The 27,430-nt window shown below is 54.6% G+C and overlaps 1 protein-coding gene and 1 long non-coding RNA gene across 19 annotated transcripts in view; one reads left to right on the forward strand and one right to left on the reverse strand.

Moving 5' to 3' along the window:
- The window catches only part of Col16a1 (collagen type XVI alpha 1 chain), a 54,449-nt gene extending 28,067 nt beyond the window's left edge, over window positions 1-26,382 (forward strand). For 8 of the 16 annotated variants that reach the window (XM_063288120.1, XM_063288121.1, XM_006238946.5 and 5 more), the window contains 29 exons: window positions 3,040-3,093; window positions 3,273-3,305; window positions 5,273-5,389; window positions 5,581-5,622; window positions 5,717-5,803; window positions 6,624-6,668; window positions 7,419-7,463; window positions 9,153-9,206; window positions 9,702-9,755; window positions 10,260-10,313; window positions 11,730-11,774; window positions 11,878-11,931; window positions 12,099-12,134; window positions 12,392-12,454; window positions 14,543-14,614; window positions 14,773-14,826; window positions 15,437-15,481; window positions 15,627-15,671; window positions 15,966-16,019; window positions 16,375-16,428; window positions 18,170-18,220; window positions 18,539-18,628; window positions 20,441-20,476; window positions 21,752-21,796; window positions 22,552-22,740; window positions 23,211-23,277; window positions 23,874-24,050; window positions 25,220-25,297; window positions 25,985-26,254. In XM_063288120.1, the coding sequence (XP_063144190.1) occupies window positions 3,040-3,093; window positions 3,273-3,305; window positions 5,273-5,389; window positions 5,581-5,622; window positions 5,717-5,803; window positions 6,624-6,668; window positions 7,419-7,463; window positions 9,153-9,206; window positions 9,702-9,755; window positions 10,260-10,313; window positions 11,730-11,774; window positions 11,878-11,931; window positions 12,099-12,134; window positions 12,392-12,454; window positions 14,543-14,614; window positions 14,773-14,826; window positions 15,437-15,481; window positions 15,627-15,671; window positions 15,966-16,019; window positions 16,375-16,428; window positions 18,170-18,220; window positions 18,539-18,628; window positions 20,441-20,476; window positions 21,752-21,796; window positions 22,552-22,740; window positions 23,211-23,277; window positions 23,874-24,050; window positions 25,220-25,297; window positions 25,985-26,187 (2,043 nt within the window). In that variant the 3' untranslated portion in view covers window positions 26,188-26,254. The other 8 variants (XM_006238948.5, XM_039110473.2, XM_006238951.5 and 5 more) reach the window with 6 other exon arrangements.
- On the reverse strand, window positions 1,686-20,881 carry LOC120102987 (uncharacterized). 3 transcript variants are annotated; one of them, XR_005505005.2, is made up of 6 exons: window positions 19,627-20,881; window positions 17,655-17,768; window positions 16,612-16,715; window positions 10,381-10,541; window positions 7,796-10,290; window positions 1,686-4,105 (listed from the first exon to the last, which is right to left on the reverse strand). It is a non-coding gene; the product is annotated as an uncharacterized LOC120102987 (long non-coding RNA). The 3 variants fall into 3 exon arrangements; XR_010066653.1 differs by lacking the exon at window positions 1,686-4,105 and adding an exon at window positions 6,134-7,100; XR_005505006.2 differs by lacking the exons at window positions 1,686-4,105; window positions 17,655-17,768 and having other exon boundaries at window positions 9,975-10,290; window positions 19,627-20,306.
- Window positions 26,383-27,430: the final 1,048 nt, after the last annotated feature.

The raw sequence follows: 27,430 nt of genomic DNA on the forward strand, positions 1-27,430 counted from the left end.
CACACACACACACACACACACACACACACACACACACGGAGGCATGCATTCACATACACAGCACACATGCACACACTCACTCATGCACATACACACACACAAACACATACGTGCACACACAGATTAAATTAAAATAAGGTGGAGAGCAACTGAGGAAGAGACCCAGTGTTAACATCTGGTCTTAACTTGCACATGTGTGCCCATACATGTACATGACTTGCACACACACGTGCACGTAGGCATGAACATGTACACACATGCAAATAAAAGGTGACGTTTGAATCAAAATATAAAGGAAATGCAAGTGGACCTGTTGAGGAGAAAGCACCCCCGGGCAGGAGCACCCCTGGGGAGGAGCACCCCTGGGGAGGAGCACCCCTGAGGAGGAGCACTCCTGAGGAGGAGGATCCCTGAGGAGGAGCACCCCTGAGAAGGAGCACCCCTGGGGAGGAGCACCCCTGGGGAGGAGCACCCCCGGGGAGGAGCATCCCCGGGCAGGAGCACCCCCGGGGAGGAGCACCCCCGGGGAGGAGCACCCCCGGGGAGGAGCACCCCCGAGGAGGAGCACCCCTGGGGAGGAGCACCCCCGGGGAGGAGCACCCCCAGGCAGGAGCACCCCCGGGCAGGAGCACCCCCGGGCAGGAGCACGCCTAGCAGGGAAAGCAGTAGGTGCAGAGGCCTATCAATGATAATGTCCACGATGTCCTCAGGAACACAGAGGCCAGAGATAGTAAGGAAAGAATATCAGGAGGGGCTGAGATCTGTGTCACACTTCCGTCCTCAGAGCTAGGCAGCCTCAGTTTGAGTCTCCTTTCTGCCATGTGCTCTGTGACACTGGGCAAGTTACTTAGCCTCGTCTCCATTCCTTTATCTATGAAATATAGATAATTATAGCACCTGCCTCAGTGGGCTCCTTGTGGGTATTAAATAAGCTTTTGTGTGTAATGCATGTGACATCTTCCCTGGCACACCGTAAATGCCCCGAAGGGTTAGCTATCCCTACAATGTTTACAACTATTACAACCATTCTCGTTCTGTTGGGGCTTTATGTCAACCCCAAGAGGAAGATGGTACTGCTGCCCCTATGTCACACCTGGGACAGCTTAAGCTCTGAGAGGTGCCGTGTCTTGTCCCAGGTCACCCGGCCAGGTATTATAGCTCAGGGCTTTCCCTAGTGGAGCACTTCCTCCTCTCTTCCTCTGCATTTCAGGACAGTCCCTGGGGGAGGGGCTTCCTCCCCAGGGCCCAGAGCCCACACCACGCACTTGGCAGTCCCCGTGCCTGATGAGAAGTGTCCAGGCTTCCCATGCAGTGCCAGCAGCATTCAGTGATCTGTCAGCAGTGGGCATGGAGTTCGCTTGGGGAGGCTGAGTCATTTCAAAGTGACCCATTAACCAGGGGGAGCGGACATAGCGTGAACTGTGCCAAGCCACACTGGGGGAACAAGGAATGGAGAAAGCGCTGAGTGTAATCCCAGGACCCGGAATCCTATCTGATGCCAGTGCCCGCGACCAACCCGGGGCTGCCACAAACAGGCACCTGCCCTGTGCCAGGCTTCCCTGTGCAGGGCGGTGGGGTCGGAGATGGCTGACACTTATTTGCTCGAGACTGCGTTGTCCCGGTGCCTTCATACGGCATTCATCTTGATCCGTTTTCCAGATGAGGTGCCTGAGACACAGAGGCTAAAAATGTGCCCAAGATCTTTAATAACTGGCAGGTAGCAGTCAAACTCGGCTGCATACCCTACTTGTACAGGAGAACATGGATATGTAATTCTATCAGGCTAAGAAAGGATCACACCCTCAGGCTGGAGCCAGCAGCGCAGCACCGAGAGTGGAGCGGTGTAGTAACTGCTGGGGTGTGGCTCGGTTGGCCGGATGCTTGTCTAGTATACAAGAAGCCCTGGGTTGGATCCCCAGTGCCCCATAAAATGATCGAGGTGGCACATGCCTGTAATCCCAGCCCTCAGGCAGTACAGGCAGTGGGATCGGAAGTTCAAAACCGTCCTCAGCTACATAGTGAGTGTAAGGCGTGCATGAGACCAATTATCTGAACAAAAATATTCCAAGCATTACCCACATGTCAGGTACTGTGGACTAGAGGAGGCTGGGCGGTGACCCCGCAGTGGAAGCACCTGCAGTGGATAGGAGGGGGGGCTACTCAGGGGCAGCTGACCTGTTCCAGTGCCGGAAGCTGGGTCTTGAAGGGGAGGTCAGATCTCAGAGCAGGCCCAGGAAATCCCGTCCCAGGAAGAGCAGGCTGGGCAGCGATGCGTTCATTCAACACATATCTAATGTGCTGCTGCTCCTCATGGGGTGCTAGGGATTCGAAATCGAACGCCTTCCCTGCATCAGCAGAGTATCTAATATGCAAATGTGCGTTGTGAACATGCAAGAGAGCCAGAGGCTGGGTGGCAAACCCTTAGCAGGAGAGTCCCGGTACATCCTACCTCTGGGCTGTGCTGTGTCTCTCACAGCACGGTCTCCTGAAGCCGTCTGTACATGATGACTGTCTTACAGAGAAGGAAACGGAGGCACAGAGGGTGGTGAGGACTTGCACCTAGATGGTTCAGTTGGCAAGCATCCAATACTGCCGGGACACCTTTAAGGGATGGGGCACGCTTAGTGGACAAAGGAGGTTGGGAGCCGGTGGCCCTCTCTCGGACTCTCATATGTCTCACTCAACCTACGAGCTTCTCCCAGGCCCTTCATTTCCAGTAAACTCCGATGGTGATTAATGAGAGAGTATGGGGAAGTGACTTAGGATAGCCCACAGCAGTCACCCTATAGAAGACCCTCTGCCCAGCTTCTGACCTGCCGCACAAGGAAATGCTCCCAGAGGAACTACTTTTGAGTAGGGGAACTACTCTGTGCCTCCTTGGCTCCCCGCAGTCCCCAGCCGTGGGAGACCTTGAGGCTGAGGGTAGCCAGAGCTGCCACCCATGCAAGAGCCTGTGACAGGTGGCAGGGCTGTGAGCCCCAGCAAGGAGATCACTAGGCTGGAAGAAGAGTCCGATCTCTTGTTTCTTTTCTGCCTCAGGGAGTGCCTGGACACAACGGTTTGCCAGGACAGCCTGGGCTCACTGCCGAGCTGGTGGGTATCAGCCAGGACGCACTGGCCATCGTCCTTCTTGTCCTTCCCGGGGATGAGCTGGCCAGGCGCTGGGGGTGGGGGGTGTCCTCCTTCACTCCCGGATCTTGAGGCTGGCTGCTCCTCTACGCCGTATGAGCTTCCCCTCCTGACCAGCTAGAACCTGCTTCTGTCTCTTGCAGGGATCCTTACCCATCGAGCAGCATCTCCTCAAGGTAAGAGGGCACAGAGAGGCCTCTGGCAGGTGTCACCAAAGGGGATTCCCACAGCAGGTGCTCAGTTGTCTGCCACCACCAGTAGCAGGCTGAGCCTGCTGTCTCTCGTCCCTCGCTGTGGGGGAAAGTGCTTTCTAAGCAGCTGTCTAAGAGGGCCTGGCTGGAATCCTCTAGGCAACCTTTGCTGAACGAATGCTTAAAGGAAGGCCACAAATGCCCAGCCGCCGAGGAGAGTCGAACTGTAGTCCTGCTAAAGGGCTGTGGTCTGGTCTGGCTGACTGAGTTCTCAGGAGCCCCAAGCTTCCTGTAGAGCCTCCTCTTGCCCTTTCTTAGGCACCTCCAGAAATGACATGAGCTGGGCCATTCATTCCTGCAGGCTGACTTCAAGTTCCTGGGGCTCTCTCAAGAGCACAGCACCCTCAGGATACCTTTGCCCATGAATCCTCCTCTAACGGCTCTCTTGGGCACAGGCTTGTCAGAGTCGTAGACAATATGTCACTCCACTGAGCTTTGGTCAGGGCACAGTATAAGGGCTGCCTGCCCTGCCCCTCTTTGAACCATGGGTGTTTCCAGAAGCCACTGGTGGAGGTGGTTGGGTTAACCTAGCAGCAGCCCTGAGCTGTGGCACAGTGAGGTTGTGGGAAGGAGACTCCAGCTCTTCTCTCCTGGTCTCAGGGTCCTGCCCTCCAGGCAGTGATGGCGTGACTCCAACCCCAGATGGATCACACTTCTAACATCTTACATGTTGGCTTTGTGATCTAGGGCTCCACAAAAGGTCAAACGCAGGAACTGAACTCAGCCTGTAATAGAGGTCAGATGACAGCCAGGGGAGTGGGCCAGGAGACAGTGGCCACCATGTCCACAGCCCAGAGAAAGTGATGACTCTAGATAGAAAGGCAGGGACCAATCCAGGTTTACCTGGACAGATCACTGCCTCATTTGAATATCAGCTTACTTATATCTACTATGTTTTTTTTAAAGATTTTTTTTATTTATATAAGTACACTGTCACTGTCTTCAGACGCACCAGAAGAGAACATCAGATCCCATTACAGATGGTTGTGAGCCACCATGTGGTTGCTGGGAATTGAACTCAGGACCTCTGGAAGAGCAGCCAGTACTCCTAATTGCTGAGCCATCTCTCCAGCCCTCTGCTATGCGTTTAACATAAGCGGCTCACTGTGCCCTGGTGACTGAATGCACCAAGGCCCACTATAATCTGTGGCCTTAGGGGTGCTGTGGAAGTGGTCATTAGTATTAAGTGTTGCTACGAACTGCAAAAGTGAGCTTGAGGCTCCTGCCCTGGGTCCCAGCACCACCCCTGACAGGGAAGCTCCAGGCTCCCAACTGGAACAAGAGACTAGCTTCACTAGTTTTGATGGAGAGGACCAATCGCTTCCATCAGTCTCTCAGAGAGTCTATGACCAAACAAGGCAGAGCCTGATCCAGAGGAGGCCTTTCCTACAAGAAGGACAGTTCAGACCCAGGGACCTGTGGAGCTTGTGACAGTTGGTGAGCTGCAGGCCTGCCCCAGGAATATCCACAGAGGGCCTGCCCCTCCTGTGGCGGTCTCCTGGTGTGCCCAGGCAGAGGTGCTGGCACTGAGGGCCAGCCTTTTCATCCTAGATCCTTGGGGCTTGTCCTCGCCGCGGGTGCAGGTTGCAGGAACAGGCGGGACAGATGGTCCCTCTGCGGGTCCCTCAGCCTCCTCCCACACGCCTGTCTGGAAAGCGCTCTGGCTTGGCCCTACCTGAGCCTCTTCCTGGAGGAGACTCAGAGCCAATGGCTGTGATCGGGTCCCCTGAGGACATTGCAAAGCTGCTGCAGGGGTGTGGCTGGGGAGGGAGTGTGTGAGGGTGAAGGACTGCTGGGCAGGGTGTCTGAGCCCTGCATTCTGTGAGGGCATTCCCCAGGATGCTTTTCCTGTCCATCTGACCGTCTTCTGCCCTTCCCACTTTCCTCATCAGAGCATCTGTGGTGACTGTGCCCAGGGCCAGGCAGCCCATTCAGCCTCCCTTCTGGTGAAAGGAGAAAAGGGGGACCAGGGTGTCCCTGGTGTGCCGGGTTTCAACGACTGTGCCAGGGTAGGAACTGGGCAGAGGCAGACTGGTACAGGAGGGCTCCCTGGTGTAGGAGGGCTCCCTGGTGCAGGCCCTGCCATCACCATCTGGTAGACACTGGGCTGGGATAGCTGGCAAGCCTGGTGTGGTATCGTGTGCGTGCCAGAGGCCTCCTGACCAGCCTTACCTAACAGAGCCTCTCTTGTCTACTACAGTGCTTCATAGAGAGGGAGCGCCCGAGAGCTGAGGAGGCCAGGGTGAGTGGATCCTTGCTTCCCCTCATCCCTCCCTCCTGCCCTGACCTCCTTCTTTCCTCAAATTCATACACACCATGTCCGTCCCCACCCTCAGGGAGACAACAGTGAGGGAGAACCTGGCTGTCCTGGGAGCCCTGGCCTGCCTGGTCCTCCAGGGATGCCTGGCCAAAGAGGAGAAGAGGTAAGACTGAAGAGCAAGCCTTCACCCAGGTAGGGTCTCAGAGACATGGGGTCCATGTATGCCCGGAACACTCCCTACTCCTCTGGGTTCCCCATGACCTGGAGTCCCCCACCTCTCAGCCTCTCTTGGTTCCCCGGCATGCTGGTTCCTGGCTGCTTCCCCTCTTGGCACCCCTCTTCTCCAGGCCTGCTTCCCCACTCAGCAGTTAGATCACGTGTTAGCTTCTCAGTGAGGCCTTCATGTACTACCCTTTCTAAAATGGAAGCTCCCCAAGCTCCCACACCCCTGTACACCCCCCCAAGCTCCTATACCCCATGCACCCCCAAAACTACCACTGCCCACATACTCCAAGCTCCACACCCTGTGCGCCCCCTCTCAAGCTCCCACACCCCACGCATCCCCAAGCCTCTTTGCCTTCATTGCCCTCCTCGACGGCCAACACTGGGCGTATCTACTTCCTTCAGGAACATTCCACAGGTATGAACTGAGCACCGACTATGCGGCAGCCGTGTTCCATTTGTAACTGTTCACCTCGCCTCTAGGACATAAGTGCCATGAAGCGGGGATTTTAATGTTTTGTTTATGGCTATGTTTCCAGCCCCTGGGCTTGTGCCCGGGCACATAATAGCTGCTCAATAAATGTTTGTTGGATGACTGAATGAACTGAATGAAAGACCATTTTAGCATCAGCTAAGTGGTTCTGCTTCGACATCAGCAATTCTCTATGTGCAACTGCAGGGAGTCGGAAAGAGGTGCAGAAACATGGCTATCACAAAACCTCCTCCTCCTCTTCATCTACTTCCTTTGGTCTCTTCCACAGGGTCCACCTGGCATGAGGGGCTCTCCTGGTCTTCCAGGCCCTGTTGTAAGTATCTCTGGTATCCTGGTCTGTTTGAACAGGTCTCAGAAACTCCTAACCCACACACCACTCTGTAGCCAGGCAGGGACACCCACTGCCCTTACCTTCCCCTCATGAGAGCATTTTTTGGGGCTGTGGTCTCCTCCAACTTGGAATACCCTGAGGCACCCTGCTCTGCCCTCAGGGGCATGCGTTTGTGTCCCTCCTCCTCCCTGTTGCATTTAGTACCACACTAGGGACCCAGGTAGCCCCACAGCCAGCATGGTATCTAGTGCACAGCCAGATCTCTCCACTCACCTTAACACTCGTTCCTCCAAGGGTCTGGGATGGTGCCCTTCATAGCTCGGGGGCAGGGGGTCTCTAGGAAGTCTATAAGCACCAGGCTGGGGGTCTCTATCCAGAACCCACAGGGATGTTAGGGAAGCGGGAAAGATGTGACTAGAGAGATGAAAAGGGACAGTAATATGTTCTCTGGAGAAGAAAAATGGAGGCCATGGGGCTACTCGCCTGAGGGGCCTTGGTAGTCAGGTGGTGGGGCAGGGGTGCAAAACCAAAATGAAGCCATGGGGAGCCCTGGGAAGGGTTTCCTGGCTGGGAGGCTGCTGCTATCTCTGCCTGTGGAGGATCCTGCTTAGGGTCACAGTGGCCACCTTCTGCTAAGGTTCCTTCTCCGTGACCTCAAAAAAAAAACTCCCCGCCAAAGCTCCCCAGAGTGACTGCTCTTGTGAGATGTGACCTGCCTGTTTCTCCCACCAGGGCCCCCCAGGTTTTCCTGGTGCTGTTGGCTCCCCCGGATTGCCTGTAAGAACCTAGCAGCACTCCGTCCCCTTTCCTGCCAGCCAGGTCTCTGTGGCTTCTGCTTGTCCCCCCTCCTGTTGTGCCACCTCCTCTACCCATTCCGTGTCCTGGTGTGCTGGTCATTGTCCCCCACCCCCACCCCCTGCAGGCATGGTAGCTAACGACACAGGGTCCCTTAAGTCTCCAGATTTGGCTCTCTGGTCTCTGACTTCTTTCTACGCTCCCTCAGCCGCTCCAGCACTCTTTTTCTCCTACCTTCATACCCTCCATTTTCCTTTTCCTTTCCCTCCAAGCCCACACGTCACTTCCCCTCTGCCCCCCAAAGCCTCTTTTACCTTCTGGCTGGAAGTTGGTGCCTCTAGAAAGGGAGCCACTTTATCTCTCCCGTCTCGCTCCTGCCTCCTGCTTCCCACCACGCTGTGTGGATTGAAGATTTGCTGAAAGTAGTCCTTGGGGCCCTGCCAGGCACCTGGCTCTGTGCCCAGCAGAGACGCCAAAGCTTTAGGGCTTCGCACTGCAGGCTGGCACAGGTCAGCCGCCCTGCTGCCTGGTAGGGCTGTCCAGAGGCGCTCTGGGGATTCACGGGCAGCTCTGTGTGCACCCTTCCCTGCAGCGAGAGGAAACCCAGGGCCTCCTCTTCGTCCCTCTTCCTTGGCTCCATGCCGAGTCTGCTCCAAGGCTGGGCATGTGGTGCCAGCCTGCTGGGTTTCTGGTGTTAGGGCCCTGCCCCACTGTGCCTAAGGCCTCAGGCTGATCCTTCTGCCAGGTGTCGTTAACTGCTCTGTCTTGTCACAGTCATTGTCACAGGTGTGTTTAAATCATAAACCCCCTCCCCATCCTCATTGTTGCTCTCTCCTGGGTCATGGAAGCTAAACCCCTTGTTTGTTGGATTTGTGTTTCCCGGGCTGCCTCCTGCCCTCCCAGGAGTGGTGGTTGAGGCCAGGGGCCAGGCATCCCCGCCCCCTGCCTTTGTCACATTTCCATCTGTTCCCACGTCTTCATCCCTGGCCGGACCATGTCTGTTTCTGCTTGCTTGGGTGAAGGGGCCATCTGTCTGTCTAGCCATCTGTCTTGTGTCATGGAGAGGTTTGGGTAGCACTTCTAGCAGGTACGAGGGAGAAGGGGGTGGCCGAGATGTCTTCAGTGTGGGAGCTGTGGAGGTCAGGGCGAGGAATGAGGGGCTTTGATCGAAACCCATGTCCCCATTCCCTGTTACTGAGTGACATGGAATTGTTCTGGAGAGAGCCCTCTTGTGCCTGTCCCTTGTATCCCTAAAGATGGTGATTTGCACTTGGGTGGGAACTGGGACAGGTAAGTGACATGGTGACACAGAACATCCTTTGCGGGGACACCTATCCTGATGGCCACCCGAAGGAGCACGCATGTCCCTAAAGGTGCATCCCAGACGGCCTCCACAGTGGGACACAGCAGCGTTGGTGACAGGGGTACCCTGTCTGCTGCTCACTGGAATTGTGTGTCTCTGCTGCTGCCTCTCTGGAAGCCATGCCCCTGAGAGGCATCCATATGTTTGGACTGTACCCTGGGTACACCACAGACAGTCACTCTGCCAGGGGCACTGGTTGCCACTTGTGACCTTCGTGCAGAATGGAAAGAGAGGCACATGGCAGGGAAGAGCCTGGGCTAGGTAGGGATTAACCTCCTCTGCGGTTTCTCATGGTTTCTCTCTCTAAGGGTCTTCAAGGGGAGCGAGGCCCCACAGGCCTGACTGGAGACAAGGGAGAACCGGTAAGAAGAGGAGCCTGGTGGAGTTAGCTTGAGGGGCGGCCACTGAGTAGAAGTAGGGAGGTGCCTTCTTTTGAAATCCTCAGCCCCAATCTAGAAGGGCTGAGGGCTACAAAAGAAAGGGCTTCACAGCCCTTGGATCTGAGAAACTGGGTGTCCGTACACCGCTACACCCTGGGAGGAGCACATACAGCTCCAGTTCCTGTATCCCATTGCCCAGGAACCTCTCCTTCCCTCAGCCCGTAGCGCTGGTGAGCCCTCTATGTATGCCTGCTCCTCCCCACCTCACTCTGAGCTTCTTTTTCTGCTCTGCTCCCAGGGCTCCGGTGAGCCTGGGGCTTGTCACCTAGTGGAGAGGACCTGGGTTTGGGAAATGGCCCAGAGTGGGAACTGTGCACAGGTGGGCGGGCACCTGTTGGACGGCAGAGCCAGGTGTTCTGGCTTGGGTCACAGAACTGCTGAGGGCTGGCCCATCATCATGTCTTTCTTTCTTTGTAGGGTCCCCCAGGACAGCCTGGCTACCCGGGTGCCATGGGTCCCCCAGGACTGCCTGTGAGTAAGAGAGCTCTGGTTCTGGGGGTACAGGAGGAGAGCAGGGAATGACTGGTGGCGAGGACAGGGCCAAGCAGGGTGCCCCTCAACTGGGTTCCTGAAGAACATACAGTCTCTGCCAGGCCATCCATGTAGACCCTTACCCCACTTTGGCTCCTTTGGTAATATGGCTGCCCCCACCATTTTGATGGAGGGAAGGACGGAGACACTCTCGGAACACACTTTGAGTCCCAGGTTTGGGAAGAACTGAGATTTGCTTCCCAGGGGGTTTTGGGAGAGAGAGGGAGACACCCTTGCAAAAGCCTCAGGGTGGGTGTGTCCCACTTTCCAGCATCGGCCACAGTGGCAGGTGGGAGGCTCTACTGGCCACCGTCTCTTCTCTCTAGTCCCCTGTTTTGGTGCCCTCAGCCTTCAGGTGCCAGTCTGGGTACCGGCCTCAGCCCCATGTCTTGCATTAACACCACCAAAGGCAGCCACAGAGCTAATTCTGCTGTTGCTCCTCAGGGCATCAAGGGAGAAAGAGGATATGCTGGCCCTGCGGGAGAGAAGGGGGAGTCGGTAAGCTGCAGCTGCAGTGGGTGTGGGTGTAAGGAGAGCTTCAAACGGGGTGTCCCCACCCCGCCACCTTCATCAACTGGACTGGAGATCTTCCCACGAGGAGGAGCCCGCGACCCCTGCTGCCCCTGCCCGAGTCACTCCAGCTGGGGCTCTGCACAGGCTGGTGGCTGTGGCTGTGGAGGCGGAGGCTGTGAGGAGATCCCAGCAGGCTTCTTGCAGAGAAGGCGACTGAGGAGGGGAAGGGGGGGCCCAGTCAGCTGGCAGAATTCCCCTCTCCTGCCAGATCAGGGCCAGGGGCTTCTTTTTTCTATTGAGGCCACCTTCATGGGGGTCCTACGCTGAAGGAAGGAGCTGAGGACTGCTAGCATGTGAGGTCACAGGCTCCTGGGTGACATCATTCTCCCAGAGTCCTTTAACCAGCTGGGGAGTTAGTGGTGGGGGAGCCTGGGCTGGAGCCTGTGTCTCTCTGGTGAGGAACCTCACCCCTCATACCCGGGACCTGCCAAGCAGAACTGGAGCCTTAACTCTCCCTCTCACAAACGTCAGCAAGGCCCCATGGGACTCTGCCAACCCTGCCACCCTCTACTCTGCCACTGAATGGTCTCCTAGGCATGCTGGGTGCTGCGAGTCCCTGGTGGGGGGTGGACTGGGCAAAGGCCCTATGAGACTTGCCCTGTAGCATGAAGCAGATAAAACATGGGTGGATGGATGGATGGGGGAGGGGAGAGAGCGCGAGAGAGAGCGAGAGCGAGAGAGAGAGAGAAGAACGATGAGAGTGGAGAGTCCTGAGCAGAGTGGGGGTGGGGACTGGGGGGCTGGGGTGGTCTGAGGATGCTGTAGAAGAGGGAGAGGGGGTCCCCAAGGAGGAACAGGGGAGAAAGGAGCTGTGCTGTGCCCATAAAGAGCTGGAGGTGATGGGTGGGTCCTGGCAGGAGCAGCTTCGGTTCCCTAAGGGTTCCGGTGATGAACGGTGGGCATCGCAGGCAGGGGAATAGTAATGCACAAGCCTGAGGGTGTGACCCCATAGAGCATGTTCAGAGAACAGCAGTCTGCACAGAGCAAAGCCCAGCAGAGGAGGAGGCTGGGAGAAGGGTGGAAAGCAGGAAAGGGTGGTTGGTGACAGACTACAGGATGCCTGTAAATCCAGCATGAGTGGAAGGCGTACACCTCATTCATTAGACAGAGGGGAGCCATGGCAGGCAGGCTTTTGTGTCAGAGCCAGGCAGAAGAGAGAGAGATTAGCTGATATTTGTTGGCCAGATTGGCTAGGCCAGGAGGTAGCAGGATTAGTTAGCAGCTGGTTCCAGAGAACTGAAGGGCCTGGTGGAGAGGACACTCCCACCTCAGGCTCCGCCTACCCTGGGTCCTCATTCCTCATGTTTCTGAGTGATTGGTTCTGTTCCTTTGGGTCCCCAGGGCCCACCAGGATCTGAAGGCCTTCCAGGTCCCCAAGGTCCAGCGGTGAGTGTGAGCAGGGCATGGAGGGCGGGGGTGTCCTGGTCCCTCCCTGTGGCCTGAGGACAGGAAGATCGGGTTCCATCTGCATTTTTATCTTTGGTGGCAGGGTCCCCGAGGAGAGCGAGGTCCCCAAGGGAGCTCGGGAGAGAAGGGTGATCAGGTAAGCATTGTCTGGGATGTTGTGGGGGGGCGTGGCCCAGAGCCTCGCCTGCTGGCCATCTGGACAGACAGAAGGACATAGCTTGTAGACTTGAGGCTACCCTGACCTGTTCCTCTTTCCACCTGAGTGTGCAGGCAGAGGACTGACCTCCTCACTTCTTCCCCTAGGGATTTCAAGGCCAGCCAGGTTTCCCTGGCCCACCGGTGAGTAAAGACCCAAGCAGCTCCCTGCATGGTGGGCCCACTGGGAGAAGCAGGGCCTGCCGGATGAAGATGAACCTGGGACAGGGAGGCAGGAGGTGGGACAAACAGTCTCGGTGGCTATGATAGATTTCAGGTGCCAGACCTTAGGAGAAAGGTCTGATGGATAGCCACAGAGAGAGGCAGCTAGATGGAACCCACCCGGAAGGAAGGGGAAAGGAGCCCTACTTTCATTCCTGCCCACTTCTTCGTTGATGCAGGGTCCCCCGGGATTCCCAGGCAAAGCTGGAGCTCCTGGCCCACCTGGCCCCCAAGCAGAGAAGGTAAGCCGAACCCCACATCTGTCAATGTCGCAGATTGGAGCCACGCAGCTCCCGTGTGACTCTGTGCTCACCAACAGATGGCTCTGTGGCTGGTCCCATACCCTCTCATAATCCTCTATACCGCCTGCCCCCTTGAATAGCCTGGGCTCCCGTTTGCCAGGAGACTGGTACAAGCAAGATGGGGACAGAGGCACAGGAATGGTAGAGACAGATAACTAGACTGTGACAGGCCAGCTTCAGCCAGCTTTATTTCTCAAGGGAAGAAGGACAAGGAGCCAGGGGATGGATGAACTGCAGCCCTTGAATGGAGGCATACCTGGAGGAGGGGAGTGCCTCACCCTGTAGGCTGTCTCCAAGGACCCAGAAGACACAGGGTCACCTGTAATTTTGTGATAATCTAGGGAAGCAGCCTTGGAGTGCCGCAGGGTGGACCCCAAAACCACATAGATAAGCGAGACTCATAGCCCTGCTGTGGTTTGGAGATGACATCCCTGTTTGGCAGAAGCTGGGGCTCCCTGTGTACTGGGTAGGAGCTGTAGGAGACCCCAAGCTTGATTTCTAAGCACTGGATGGAGGAGAGGTTTACAGGGAGCTGTTATGGTCTGTAGTTTCTGGGAGCCTCTTTTTTCTGAAGCCACACACCACCCTCTCACTGTACAAGTGAGAAAAAACCAGTTGGGAGACCCAAGAGGTGGGAGCCACTCAGGGCACACACAGAGTCTTAGCACACAGAATCTTAGCATCAGAGATGCGTGTCCAACTGTGAGAGACAAGTCCCTCTGCCGCCTCCCCAAGCTAGCACCCATCAGACGTAGGTGGCTGTCAGCTTCCTCTCGTGCCTTCCTTCCCAGGAGGTGTTAGCCAAGCCCTGCTTAGACAGGTCATTGCAGAGAATCCCAAACTGCGGTAAGGAAGCGCTTCATCCCAACTCTCAGCCGGGCTGACATTGGCTGGAACTATGCTGGCCCCTCCTGGCAGATGGTGGTATTGCAATGCCTCTGACTTTCTGCCCTGTAGCTGTGTCCGTTTTCTTTCTGCAGCCCCCACCCCCATCGGGGCGGAGCTTCTCCTCTGCCCTAGGGAAATTGTAACCTTTCCTTCCTTCCAGTCCTCACGCCTATTCTCATCACTGCCCTACTTTGGGTGGCTATATGGCTGTGTTTGCAGGTCGTTTTACAGTCCCCGAGCCTTTTATTAGACAAAAGTTCATGTGCAACCTCATCGAAACTGACACAAGTGAGGAGGCTCTGGATAAGACCTAGAAGAAAATTCTGGAATCTTGCCCTCTGGGCCAGAAACCTACTCTATGCTCCCAGTGTCAAGACTTTCCCCAACAACTCCAAGGATACTGAGAAGCAATTTCAAAGCCACCTGTCTGTTTCTTGACTGTGGGCCACATGTTACTAGGGGCCCCTGCCAGTCCGGTGCCCACCTCCCCAGCCTCATCTCCCAATCCACCTACCTTAAGGGCCCTGACACCCAGGTCAGGCAGGCATGGGACCACTTTCAAATCTCTCCCTCTGTCCTAGGTTCCCTTTTGCTTCCCTCCTGCCACGTCCCAGACCTCCTTCAGAGTCCACCATTGGCAACACTCCTGTGACATTTTCCCTAAGCCCTGGCCGTCATGGGCCTCCACTCCCGATCCCTGAGCTCTGCAGCTCCATCCTTGCAACGCTGAGGTGGTGTGGCATTGCCAATTACTCCAGCAAGCCATGGCCCTCGGGGGACCACGAGACCCCGGAGTACAGACGTCTACACCTTTTCCACCTCAGGGCATCAAAGCCCACATACATGGCATGCTATTGGAGCGATATCAATTAAACACACACACACACACACACACACACACACACACACGTACCAGCCTCTGGGACAACCCTGAGAAGGGGCTGGTTTAAGCAAGCTCTCTCTCCCCATAAAGCCATGAGGGAAAGGGAGCCTTAGCCGACGAGGACATAGGCTCTGAGGAAGACAGCGTGTGGAATACATCAGTTAGCCAGGGTGGAACCAGAGCCAGAGCCAAGTGTCCTGACTCCCAGGGACCCTGGGCACCTGTGGCCCTGATTTTATTGGGTGCTTCTGTTTCAGGGCAGTGAAGGGATGCGAGGTCCCTCAGGCTTGCCTGGTTCCCCTGGACCACCAGGCCCTCCTGGGATTCAGGTGAGTTTGTCCCCTCTGGTCCCAATGGTATGTGGGACAGAGAACCGGTGAGTATGCATGTTGTGGTAACAGTGTGAGTAGGGTAAGAGGTGGAGAGAGCCCTGGGGCTGGGTCCTACTCCAGAGCAGCATTTAGCAACGCCTTTCTCTTGTGTGCAGGGCCCTGCTGGACTGGATGGACTGGATGGGAAAGACGGCAAACCGGGCCTGAGGGTAAGATGGGGCTGGAACAGGAGGCAGGAGCCCTCTCCTCCTGAGGAGGCAAGCTGAGGAGACAGTCACCCTTTGGTCAGGGTATCTGACTCTCCTCTCATGCCGCTCCTCCTCCCAGCTGGCATCAGACCCCGCTGGTCTCTCGCTTCTCCTGATAGACCTAGCCAGGCTAAGTGAATTGGTCTCACCAAATTCAGGATGGTAACAGATATACCACTTAGATCTCCAAACCCGGATAGCTGGAGAAAGTAGACTGTATTCTGGAGAGAATAAGGCTGTAGCTATGTAGGCCTGAGCAGGCCCTGGCTCCTTGGTTGAGTTTTGTCTGGGCAATCAGAGACATGGGAACAAGGCCAAGGGGATGGGGTGGGGGAGGCTATCAAGGTTATTTCCCATCCTTAACCAAAAGAGACAAAACCAGGGCCCACAGAGTGACTGGGACCTGTTCACAGGGCCCAGCCAGTCAGAGGCTGAGTCAGGCTGAGAATTTTCCCTCTGCCCCATCTAAGGTTCCCAGTGAATCCTAGAACCGGAGAAGCAGAGTGGGGTGGAGAGTGAGCTGGGTCAAGACCGAATGAGACCTCCTCAATGCTCCCTTTTCTTTTCCTAGGGGGACCCAGGTCCCGCTGGCCCTCCTGGACTCATGGGACCTCCAGTAAGTTGAGCTGAAGGAAGGAACTGGGGGCTCTGAGCCCCCTCCAGCTCTTCTCAGAGCCTCCATATCCTGCTATAGAGGCCATTGATTTAGCCTGAGCAGGAAAGTGTGGCGGCTTCTCACATCTCCCTGCTTTTCCTTCCAGGGTTTCAAAGGGAAAACAGGGCATCCTGGTCTCCCTGGACCTAAGGTAAGGAGGACTTTTGCTCAACAGGCTTCCCTATTCTCTTCAGGCCCAATACCTGAGACATGGCGGCCCACCCTGGGTTTAGACTGCCACCCGACCGCTGGCTGAGATGCTACTCCAGCATCCTGGCTTCCTGGGGCCACTAGCACCCAGCAGACTGGGTCAGGATGCTGATACCCACCAGCGAAGGGTATCAGAGGCCTCCGGCCAAAGCCAAGACAAGATGGCAAAGCCCCCTTGATCCAGGGTCAGCGTGGGGTGTGGATACTAAGCTATACTACCACCTCTCTCTTTTAGGGTGACTGTGGAAAACCAGGTCCTCCTGGCAGCAGTGGCCGGCCAGGTGCAGAGGTAAGGACTGTGGTTCTGTGGTCACACAGCCTTGGGCTCCACTATGTTTGAGATATAGCCTCTCTCCTGCATTAGAGTGGCCACCTTCTCTCCTCGGCCTTCTGGTGTGAAATTTTGCCCCACGCTGCACATCTTGACAGTTATAACTGGTCCCCTCCCTCAGCGCACAACTGGACAAGCCCCCAAAAGGCAGGCCTGGCCTTTAAGCCCTGGAAGGCTAGAGAGAGTCTAAAGTTTAGAGCTCTGCCCAGCCCTCTGAATCCACCAGAAGCTCTGCTCCTCTCTCTCCTAAAAGCAGCCACAGGTGTGCAGGTCAGTCCGTTTCTGTGTCACCTCTTTCTTTCTAATCCTATAGGGTGAGCCCGGTGCCATGGGACCCCAGGGACGACCAGGACCTCCAGGGCATCTTGTGAGTTAAACTGTTTTTGTCTCTGCTTCTATGAACTGCGATGCCCCCCGGGGGCTGTGGTAAGCTGGTGGTGGCCACAGGAGCCCTAACCATGTGAGGTGTGAGGGCTTCAGACTCATCTAATTAAGTGGCTTTTGTTTCCAACACTTTTTGGGTTTTCTGGGCACATTAACATTTGCTTACCAGACACAAGTCAGTCAGTCAGTAATTAGCGGTCAACATCTGCTCCAAACCAGGGCCAGAGCACAGAGCCAGAGAGTCAAGGGTCCTTGTCCCACAGGACCTCCCTGCAGGCACAGGAAACAAGTGAATGAGGGGTTCAAGGGATGAAGCAATGTTACAGGGAAGAACTTGGGGTGGGGGTGGGGCACGCTCAGGGCAGTGTTTCTCAACCTGTGGGTCATGACCGCTAGTAGGGGGTCATATATCAAATATCCTGCCTATCAGATATTTATGTTCCAATTCATAACAGCAGCAAAATTACAACTGTGGGCTAAAAATGAAAATCATTTCATGGTTTGGGGTCACCACAGCCTGTGGAACTACATTAAAGGGTCACACACGGGGGGAGGGGGATGTTTGCCCGGAAACCGGGAAAGGGAATAACACTCGAAATGTATATAAGAAATACTCAAGTTAATTAAAAAAAAAAATCCCATAGCTCAAAAAAAAAAAAAAAAAAAAAAGGGTCACACACACACACCCCTCCAGCATTAGGGAGGTTGAGAACCACTCACTGCCTTAGCGGGTCCCTTACTGCACTGGGGCCTCAATGAAGGGAGGGGTCAGCTGTTGAGTAGCCAGGGAGAAGAGTCCCAGGCGGAAGGGACACTGACACATAGAACCAAAATCAGCCGGGAGCTGACGTCTGAGGGACCTCAAGAAATCCATCACGCTGGGCATGGGGATGGCTTGAGAAGTGCACGTGGGACCAGAAACGCTAAGCTTGGAAAAGGACACCTCATGGAGAGGTTCAGGAGCCTGGAGCAGGCACACCCAGAGAAGGGCTGGGCAGTGGTGGGTGGGTGGAAGAGAGAGGGGACAGAGGGCTCAGGGCATCTGGGATGTGTTTGCGGGAGCTTGCGCCCTTGGTCTGAAGGGGCTGAGTGGGAGAAAGAGAGAAGCCCAGAAGATCGTCTGGGGCAGCTGGTGGCATTTTTACTGTTAGGGCGAATTGGAGAGAGCATTTATTAAACAATATTGCATTTCCCATCCACTTCTCTCACCAGTGACAGTGTGACGGCTCCAAGCTGATAGGGCTCCGGAGAAAGCGAGTCCGCTGTGTGCTAGTATAGCAGGGCTGTATGGTGTTCAGGAGGCATTTGGGAACATTCAAAGTACTTCACGACAAATAAAAAACAAGGCGGGGGGACGCTCAGGTCCCCGTTTTTATGTATCTCAAGGAGTTCAGAGAACCTGTTCTGGGGAGCTCAGATCCCCAGTAGAGACTCATGGGGGCTGTGGATGAGGACCTACTGGGTTCCTCCTATTCCCATTCTGTTCAGCCCAGGCCCCCTGCTCTGTGCTGGTCCCAGCGATGACTACTCCCACCCCGGAAGTCTTACAGGAGCCCTGGCCCAGAATGTTCTGGGAAGGGGTGTATTGGGATGGGCTCTGTGAAAGACCCCCTGGTAGAAATGGGGTAGAAAGATGAGAAGGGAAGGACCGGTTTCCGGGAGAGAAGGAAGCTAATGCAGTGTAGGAATATTACCGCTGCCTAACCACCCTCTCCTCTCCTTAGGGGCCACAGGGGCCTCCAGGCCAGCCAGGTCCACCTGGGCTCTCCACCATGGTGAGTGGCTCTCTACCACTTACTCTAAGGAAGATATTGACGCTTCTGCTATGGGCTCCTTCCAGACCAAGCCAAAGGGATGAAGAGATGACTTGTTTTCACTCCCTTCCCTTCCTCACCCATCTGTCCTAAAGATCTCTCTTCTGGGATGAGGCAAAGGGCTGGAGAAGTAGCTCAAGGCCATCCTAGGGCCGTGTCACAGCATGCACAGGCATACTATCTGTTCCTGTGGGGCTGGCCCCTGCAACATGGTGAGGGGATCTGGCTTTATGGCCTCTGCTTCTCCTTCTCTCTAGTAATCTTCATCCTGTTTTTTAGGGCCTGAAAGGAGATCGGGGATCCCCTGGAGAAAGGGGCTTGGCCGGCCTCCCAGGCCAGCCTGGCACACCCGGACACCCCGGCCCTCCGGTAAGACTTCACATTGTATAGTCCAGCCCAGGGGAAAGGATCCTTTGGCTCTGCATAGCAACTCCTGAGGTGTTAGAGAAGGAGAGAGGGTGTTAACATAGCAGGGTGTTAGCATCTGGGGATTGTATTGTAACCAGGAGGAGGAGCCTGGCAAGCTGGCACTGAGCCAGCTGCACAGAAGGGCACTTCTGAGGACACACCATCAGCCGGATGCAGGTCCCTTCACGAGGTGTCAGAGAAGCCTTGGTCCATGTGTTGCCCCTGCCCCTGCCCCAGCTGAGCTTGTCAGCAACTACAGAAAGTCTTTGAAAATATCAAGAACCAGAAATACAGAGCTATTACTGTAACTTTCTGAGCTCCTCAGAAGCCAGGCTTGGTCTCAGACCGTTTCACATTCAGAGCGATGCTGTATTGGTCACTGACTGTGCTGAAGTGAGCCTTAGCTTACGTTGGAGGTGTGTTTTGTCTTAATGTGTTCTGCAACAAAGTTTGGAGGGACAGTTGTCCCTGGGCTCTCAGATGAGGAAGTGAGGGTTCAGGGTGGCTGGGTTGATCGCTCTGAATCACGCAGCTAATAAAGGGGAGAGCTGAGATTGATCTCCAGCTTGCTCCATTGCAGATGTTGTACTCCTCAGTCAACCTGCGAGGCATCCCCTCTGTAGATCTAGATGGGCAAACCACAGTGGGTGGAGCTGATTGCTGTCCTCAGGGAAGCAAAGTTTCTGGGAAGCCAAGGAAGGGGACTCGGGTCTCCATGACGGGTTTCCCACCAAACAGACACAGTAGCAAGCTAGGGCTGGTCGTCCCAGATGTGGTGGATAACTCCAGTCATGTGCACATGGTCACTGGGCTCATTTCCCATAGGGCCAGGGGTCAGCACTCCTGCTCACCCTGAACTCCACTCACTGTCCCTGTCTTAGTTAGGGTTTTACTGCTGTGAACAGACACCATGACCAAAACAACTCTTATAGGGACAACATTTCATTGGGGCTACTTACAGGCTCAGAGGTTCAGTCCATTATCACCAAGGCAGGAACTTGGCAGCATCCAGGCAGGCCTGGTGCAGGCAGAGCTGAGAGTTCTACATCTTCATCTGAAGGCTGCGAGCAGGATACTGACCTCCAGGCAACTAGGATGAGGGTCTTAAAGCCCACACCCACAGTGACACACCTACTCCAACAGGGCCACACCTCCTAGTAGTGCCACTCCCTTGGGCCAAGCATGTACAAGTCATCACAGTCCCTGAGGATGCTCTCCCTTCCAGGCTTCCTCTCCCTCTGCAGACTCAGGAGCTGCCAAGGCCCTAGATGTGGCTACCCCTTGTCCAGATTTCTCTTCTCTAGAAGCCCATCAGAAAGTCCTGGGCCAGGGCTCAGGACTGGACAGCTTCTGTTGTGGTGTCATGGGGAAGGGAAGGGAAGGGAAGGGAAGGGAAGGGAAGGGAAGGGAAGGGAAGGGAAGGGAAGGGAAGGGAAGGGAAGGGAAGGGAAGGGAAGAAGAAGGGAAGAAGAGGGGAAGGAAGAAAGGAAGGAGGGAAGGCCAGCTTGTCCTGGCCAGTCTCACTGAGGACAGAGGCCCACAGTTCATGTGGTCCTTCAACAAACATTTAACGCACTCAGAGCCAGGAAATGCATAGATTTCTCAAGAAAAGGCACCTTGCTCTAACTCAGGCAGGCGGGGCTGGGGATGGGGGTGGGAACTGCAGGATCAGGGCTCCTCTGGTGGCGCCACCGAGAGTAGGGCAGGGTGTGTGGCCTGAGAGGCTGTGTTGGGTGACAGCTCATCATGTTTCTAATGCTTTCTGCTTCCTAGGGTGAACCTGGTTCGGATGGTGCAGCTGGCAAAGAGGTACTGTGCTCCTTCTCCCTGTCCCTTGGGGACACTCCTTGGTCCTCACTGAGTTCTGTTCCTCATCCCCTCAGTGAGCACACCACGTGGGCACAGACCACAGAAACTATACCCACAGTTTCTACAGCAAGGAACTCAATCACAGGTCGATTGGAAATATTCAGGGAAAATTTGCAGGTGTACCGAATATACAGAAACTTTTATTTTGGTTTTGTGAGACTTTTTACCCAGGCTGGCCTGGAACTTGATCGCCCAAACTGGCCTCAAACTTATGGTCCTCTTGTTTTAGCCTCCCTAGATCACAGGTGTGTACCACTGCTCCTGGCTTGATTTCTTCCTCCTCCTCCTCTTCCTGTTCTTCCTCTTCTTCCCCCCTCTTCCTCCTCCTCTTCCTCCTCCTCCTCTTCTTCCTCCTCCTCTTCCTCTTCCTCCTCCTCCCCTTCTTCCTCCCCTTCCTCCTCTTCATCCTTTTCCTCTTCTTCCTCTTCCTCCTCTTCCCCATCCTCCCCTTCCTCCTCCCCTTCCTCCTCTTCATCCTTTTCCTCCTCCTCTTCATCTTTTCCTCCTCCTCTTCCTCTCCTCCTCCTCTTCCTCTCCTCCTCCTCTTCCTCTTCCTCCTCCTCCTCTTCCTCCCCTTCCTCTTCCTCTCGTTATTCCCTTAGCAGCACAGCAGGACAGCTCTGTAGCACTTACATTGTGGTAACTATTTCTACGTAATTAGAGATGATGTAAACCACACAGACAGGTGCATTGAGGATATAGCCAAGTATCACACCATTTTGCAAATGGGACCAGAGACACACTTGGGGATCCATAGGAATCCTGGAACCAATCCCCTACAGATCCAAGTGCCAATTACACGCAACAAGCTGATATCTCGTGTTGGTCTAATGGAATTAAGAGACCCGACTTCTAGTCAGAAAGAGACAGTAACAACGACAACTCCAAACAAAAGCTCCCTGGGCCCAGCTCCTGCCAGGCCCTCTGCTATTTCAGACTGGCCTCCCCATTCTGAGGTCTTGTCACATCTGTGATGAGGGACCAGGCCAACACTATCAAACAAGGCCATGCCCCAGGGGACATCAGCCTCCCTCCCAGCTGTCAGTCCCTCTGATTGGTAGGGAAGCTGTCATCCTTTCTCACACAGCCCAGCAGGACACAACCGGGATCTCTGGGTGGGAGAAGGTGGTTTTCCCAATGCACCTCCTCCACCCCACCCTAGGGAGCCTCAGTGAAGCTGCCCAGCCAGACCATGAACTTCCGGTTCTTTTATAGGGACCTCCAGGAAAGCAGGGACTCTATGGACCCCCCGGCCCAAAGGTGAGGGGGCACTGGCTGGGTTTGGGAAGAGGTATTTGGGAACTCCAAGCTGCAACTTAGCCACAAAGGAGGCAGGCCTAGGGTGGCCAATGGGCAGGAAAGAGGGTGTGACCTCACCTGGGACTGTCCCATCTATGGCATGGAAATCTTTTTAATCCCCTACTCGCCCACTCTGGCTCACTCCAGGGCCCCTCTGTGTTGGTCTGGGGTAACCAGAAACCCTCCTACAACGACACTCCCTGTGCTTAGTCACCATGACACTGGAGTGCAGCAAATTTTGAGGAAGACTGGATACAGTGCTTCGAGACCCCAGGAAGTGAGGGAGGAAGACTGCACAAGGGGCAGGAATGTTTCCAGAGGACAGTAGAGGGGGACTCACTGGGGTGCCAAGGCTGGGGAGGGGCATTCCAGACAGCAGATTCAAGCAACATGGTGGAACCAGAGTGACAGGTAGCTAGAGCTGAGGAGACGAGGCTGAGGAAGGTATGAGGAAGACATTGTAATTGGTCTTGAATGAGTCAGGGGTACTTCCTACTGAGGGCATGTGGGAGCCAGGGGCATTTCCCAGCATTCCCAGTGATGCAAGCACTGCCTTCCAGAAGCACTGCTCTGGGAGTGCCGAGGCAGGGGGACCTGCATCATTGTGATTGTAGCCCCGGGGGAGATGCTGGGCACTTGGGGAAGGGGCAGGTTGCTGATACATTGTGACATAGACTTGGAAACAGTTGGTAATAGTGTACTGTGACCTGTCCTAGGGTGACCCAGGACCTGCAGGACAGAAAGGCCAAGCAGGAGAAAAGGGAAGATCTGGCATGCCTGGGGGCCCTGGCAAGAGTGGCTCCATGGGACCGATTGGACCACCGGGTCCTGCGGGAGAGAGAGGCCACCCTGGGTCCCCAGGGCCTGCTGGGAACCCTGGATTGCCTGGTTTGCCAGGCTCTATGGTAAGGGGAGGCCCGCAACCATGGATGGACACCATCCCATAGTACAGGCCCACAATTATTTTAGCAACTCCTTCCGACATTCTGCAGGAAAGAACTTGACTATGGGTGACTCCTAGTTCTTCATGGGAAAGCGGGGAGCTACAGGCGTCCCTCCCACCCCAAACTGTATTTTAGCGTAAGACGTGTATTATTTCGGGCTGGTAGCACGTTGTATTAAGACCCAGCAAGAGGGGGCGGTTGGGGATTTAGCTCAGTGGTAGAGCGCTTGCCTAGCAAGCTCAAGGCCCTGGGTTTGGTCCCCAGCTCCGGGAAAAAAAAAAAGAAAAAAGAGAAAAGAGAAAGACCCAGCAAGAGGCTCTGAGGACCTTTGCCCTCTTCACCTTCCTTTATTTCTGGAAATCAAGTCTATTCACTGGGTAAGTGCCAAGTCTGGACGTCTGACTGAGGCCAGGTTTCTTCTTTTTCCTCAGGGAGACATGGTGAATTATGATGATATCAAGAGGTTTATCAGACAAGAGATCATTAAACTGTTTGATGGTAATTGGCAGCCGGCTGGGTGGCGGTGGGTAATGCTCGCCCTTCCCATTTACTTCCTCACCCAGCCCTGCCTGCAGTTTCCTTGAAGCTTTGTGTCCTCCCCTTCCCACCCCCACACATTACAGACAGCCGGGTTGACAGTCATATGCCCACCTATCCATCAGACCTTCCTTGTCACCTGCTCTGCTTAGAGATAAATCGGTTGTCTTCTGCCCCCGATCCCCACTTGAGCAAAGGAGGTTAAGAAATGAGCCTGTGTGGAGGGAGCTCTGGGAGGAGGGGGAGCAGCGGGCTTGTGTGCTGTGGACTGGGGGGACATGGATGCCGGACATCTGCTTGGCAAAGGGACCAGTCCAGACCAGGTTCAGAAGCCAGGGATGATGGTTAGAGGAAAGAGATGCCAAATCAGATCTGTGCATCTGAAAGATCTACGTGGGAAGGCACACGCAGGCTATGGTACAAGACCTCCTTCAGGAGAACAGCCTGTATCCTCTGTCCTGATGCTCCACCAAAGGCTGTCCCATGCTGGTGGCATATCTGCAGCATCTGCAGCTGCTCTGAGTACCTAGTGACCTGGCCTTTGTCTCTGCTTGCAGAGAGGATGGCTTACTACACCTCTAGGATGCAGTTCCCCATGGAGGTGGCAGCAGCTCCAGGCCGGCCAGGGCCTCCAGGGAAGGATGGCGCCCCAGGGCGGCCAGGTGCTCCAGGGTCACCTGGGCTCCCTGGTCAGATAGGCCGAGAAGGACGCCAGGGTTTGCCAGGAATGAGAGGTAGCTCTACCCTCTGGGTCTCCAGGGAGTCGGGCATGTGCATCTCTCTGAGGGTTGACTGTTGTGAATGTGGTGGTGCGTGCGTGCGTGCGTGCGTGTATGAATGTGTGTGTGGTGTGTGTGTGTGAATGTGTGTGTGGTGTGTGTGAATGTGTGTGTGTATGAATGTGTGTGTGAATGTGTGTGTGTGGTGTGTGTGGTGTGTGTGTGAATGTGTGTGTGTGGTATGTGTGTGGTGTGTGTGAATGTGTGTGTGTATGAATGTGTGTGTGTGAATGTGTGTGGTGTGTGTGTGGTGTGTGTGAATGTGTGTGTGAATGTGTGTGTGTGTGGTGTGTGTGGTGTGTGTGAATGTGTGTGTGTGAATGTGTGTGTGTGGTGTGTGTGTGTGGTGTGTGTGTGTGAATGTGTGTGTGAATGTGTGTGTGTGTGTGAATGTGTGTATGTGTGTGGTGTGTGTGAATGTGTGTGTGTGAATGTGTGTATGTGTGAATGTGTGTGTGTGGTGTGTGTGAATGTGTGTGTGTGAATGTGTGTATGTGTGAATGTGTGTGTGTGGTGTGTGTGAATGTGTGTGTGTGAATGTGTGTATGTGTGAATGTGTGTGTGTGTGTGCGCGCGCGCACATGTGTGTGTGTGTGTGTGTGTATGTGTGTGTGTGAATGTGTGTGTGTGGTGTGTGTGGTGTGTGTGTGAATGTGTGTGTGTGGTATGTGTGTGGTGTGTATGAATGTGTGTGTGTATGAATGTGTGTGTGAATGTGTGTGGTGTGTGTGTGGTGTGTGTGAATGTGTGTGTGAATGTGTGTGTGTGTGGTGTGTGTGGTGTGTGTGAATGTGTGTGTGTGAATGTGTGTGTGTGGTGTGTGGTGTGTGTGTGTGGTGTGTGTGAATGTGTGTGTGTGAATGTGTGTATGTGTGTGGTGTGTGTGAATGTGTGTGTGTGAATGTGTGTATGTGTGAATGTGTGTGTGTGGTGTGTGTGAATGTGTGTGTGTGAATGTGTGTATGTGTGAATGTGTGTGTGTGTGCGCGCGCGCACATGTGTGTGTGTGAATGTGTGTGTGTATGTGTGTGTGTGAATGTGAATGTGTGTGTATGCTTAGCAATCCACATGGCTGTCATTTTTCTGCTTAGAGACAGGACTTAATTTTATTTCTTTTGTCTCAGGATTGCCTGGTACCAAAGGTGATAAGGGAGACATTGGTGTTGGCATTGCAGGAGAAAATGGTCTCCCTGGCCCTCCAGGTAGGAGATTCCAGTCTTGGAGAGCACAAATCCAGAGCCCCCCACCCAATACACACACTTTATGACAACATAATCAGACAGAACACCAAACAATGCCACCCTAATTACTACTTACAGAAATGCTCTCAATTCAAGATACTGGGCTGGGCCTGACAGGGAGGGAGAGAGGCCGAGTCCCCACCTCTGCCCTAAGCTAGGCATGCATGATGTGGTATGGTGGGGACTACATGCACAGGGACCAGAACCCCAGGTCCAAAGCTTGTTTGGCATCCTACTGGTCCTGTGATATTGATGAGGTCACAGAACCCTCAGCATCAGAACGTTGAGGGTAGTCGAATCCTGATGACCTAGCTCTGAGGCCAGCTTCACTCCTTACCCCCCGGCCCCCCAGATATTATTCACGTGTGGCTTTTGGGAAATGGTACAGGCTCAGAAAACTGTTTTTTGGATGCAAGGACGTGTGTATTAGAAGCTCTCGACTCCTTTCCTGGTACAAAGATGCTCCCTATAAATCTAGCCAGAGGTGTGACTGTCCTTGCAAAACCAATGCAGGAAGCAGGCAGGTCTCGAGAAACCATCCTTCAACCTGGCAAACAAGCAAGGATGAAGGTGTCACTTGTCACAACCATTGTCTCTTCTTGTCATCTGGGTCTCCTGATTTCCCTCCTTTGGCTCTTCCCTCTTTAGGTCCTCAAGGGCCTCCAGGTTATGGCAAGATGGGTGCAACCGGGCCAATGGGCCAGCAAGGCATTCCTGGGATCCCTGGCCCCCCGGGGCCCATGGGCCAGCCAGGGAAGGCAGGCCACTGCAACCCCTCAGACTGTTTTGGGGCCATGCCAATGGAGCAGCAGTACCCGCCCATAAAAAGCATGAAGGGGCCTTTTGGTTGAAGCTCCTGCTCGCACTGAGAGGAAGGACTCTACTAGGAATAAATGGCCAAAGCTTACAGGACTCTGACAGGTTGTGAATGTTTGTACTATTCTTGTGTTTGTTGTTTTGTTGTTGTTGCTGTTAATATTTTTTTTAACAATAAAGAAAGAAAACTATCTGTAACCCCACTTCCATGGGGTTCCCCTGGTGCTGCAGCTGTATCTTGTCTGTCATTTGGTCCCAGGGTTATGAAAGGGTGGGTCCCTCAAGGCCTTGTCCCTCAAGGCCCTGCAAGCCCAAGGTTTGTGTTGGGGTACACATAGGCTATCTCTCCATTTGCCCTCTTGCTCAGCCTCGAACCAAAAGCAGGTTTGGAGACTGTGTCCCACTCAGAAAGGCTGTTCCCTATCTGCTTCCTGACTGAACCCCATTCTTCTTTGTGTGACCTAAAGCCGAGCTTGCACCTGGGGAGATGCCACCCACCCAGAGCTGAGGTGGGCTCACCTTCCTGGACACCCTTCGATACACGTAGGCACTTCTTGGCGCACCAGTAATTCACGACTAGAAAACCCACACAGACTCGGGGAGGGGGCGGGGGGCTAGCCTCAGCCCCTGCCTAGGCAGCCAGGAGATGGATGCTTCTCTGGGGAAGGAGATGGAACCTCCAGCCCACGCCCGGCTCTGTCACCAGCTTCCCAGCTTCAGGCAGAGACTTTAGACTTCAAACAGTGCTTGTTATTCAGACGCGCATTTATGCCCACCTCAGGCTGGGCCTTCAGAAATAGCTGGGGTTAGATCATTGAGAAGGGGTCTTAGGTAAGCCATGATTAGATCTAAGCCTGTGGTCCACCAAGTCCACTGGGGGGTTTCCATCTGCTGTGCCCTCCATATGTAAAAAGGGCAGGAAGAAAAGAAAAAGACAATGGATTGAATATTATAGGAACACGCTGTCTCGAGCGTCTTTCTTCTCTGCTCCTCAGATCACTGGTCCTGATGGGCCCGCTGCCCTGGGAGGACGCAACAGGGCAAATCCAGGGGGACTTCCAAAGAAAGTCTATTTTACTGGCTCTGGCTTTCTGGAGGGTTTATTCAAGTTGGAAAAACTTCAAAGGATCACAGAGCAGGCTCAGAAATGTACTCAAAGTCTAGATGTTTATCCAAAGTGCCTGAAGCCTTCAAGCTGCCTGTCACATCTCTCCAGAGCTGGCATTTCAGCAAACTTTTGAACATTCCCTTCTCTGGTTTGGGTACCAGCCTCTGGGT

Source organism: Rattus norvegicus, chromosome 5 (assembly GCF_036323735.1).
Source record: "Rattus norvegicus strain BN/NHsdMcwi chromosome 5, GRCr8, whole genome shotgun sequence".
In the NCBI taxonomy this organism is placed as follows: Eukaryota; Metazoa; Chordata; class Mammalia; order Rodentia; family Muridae; genus Rattus; species Rattus norvegicus.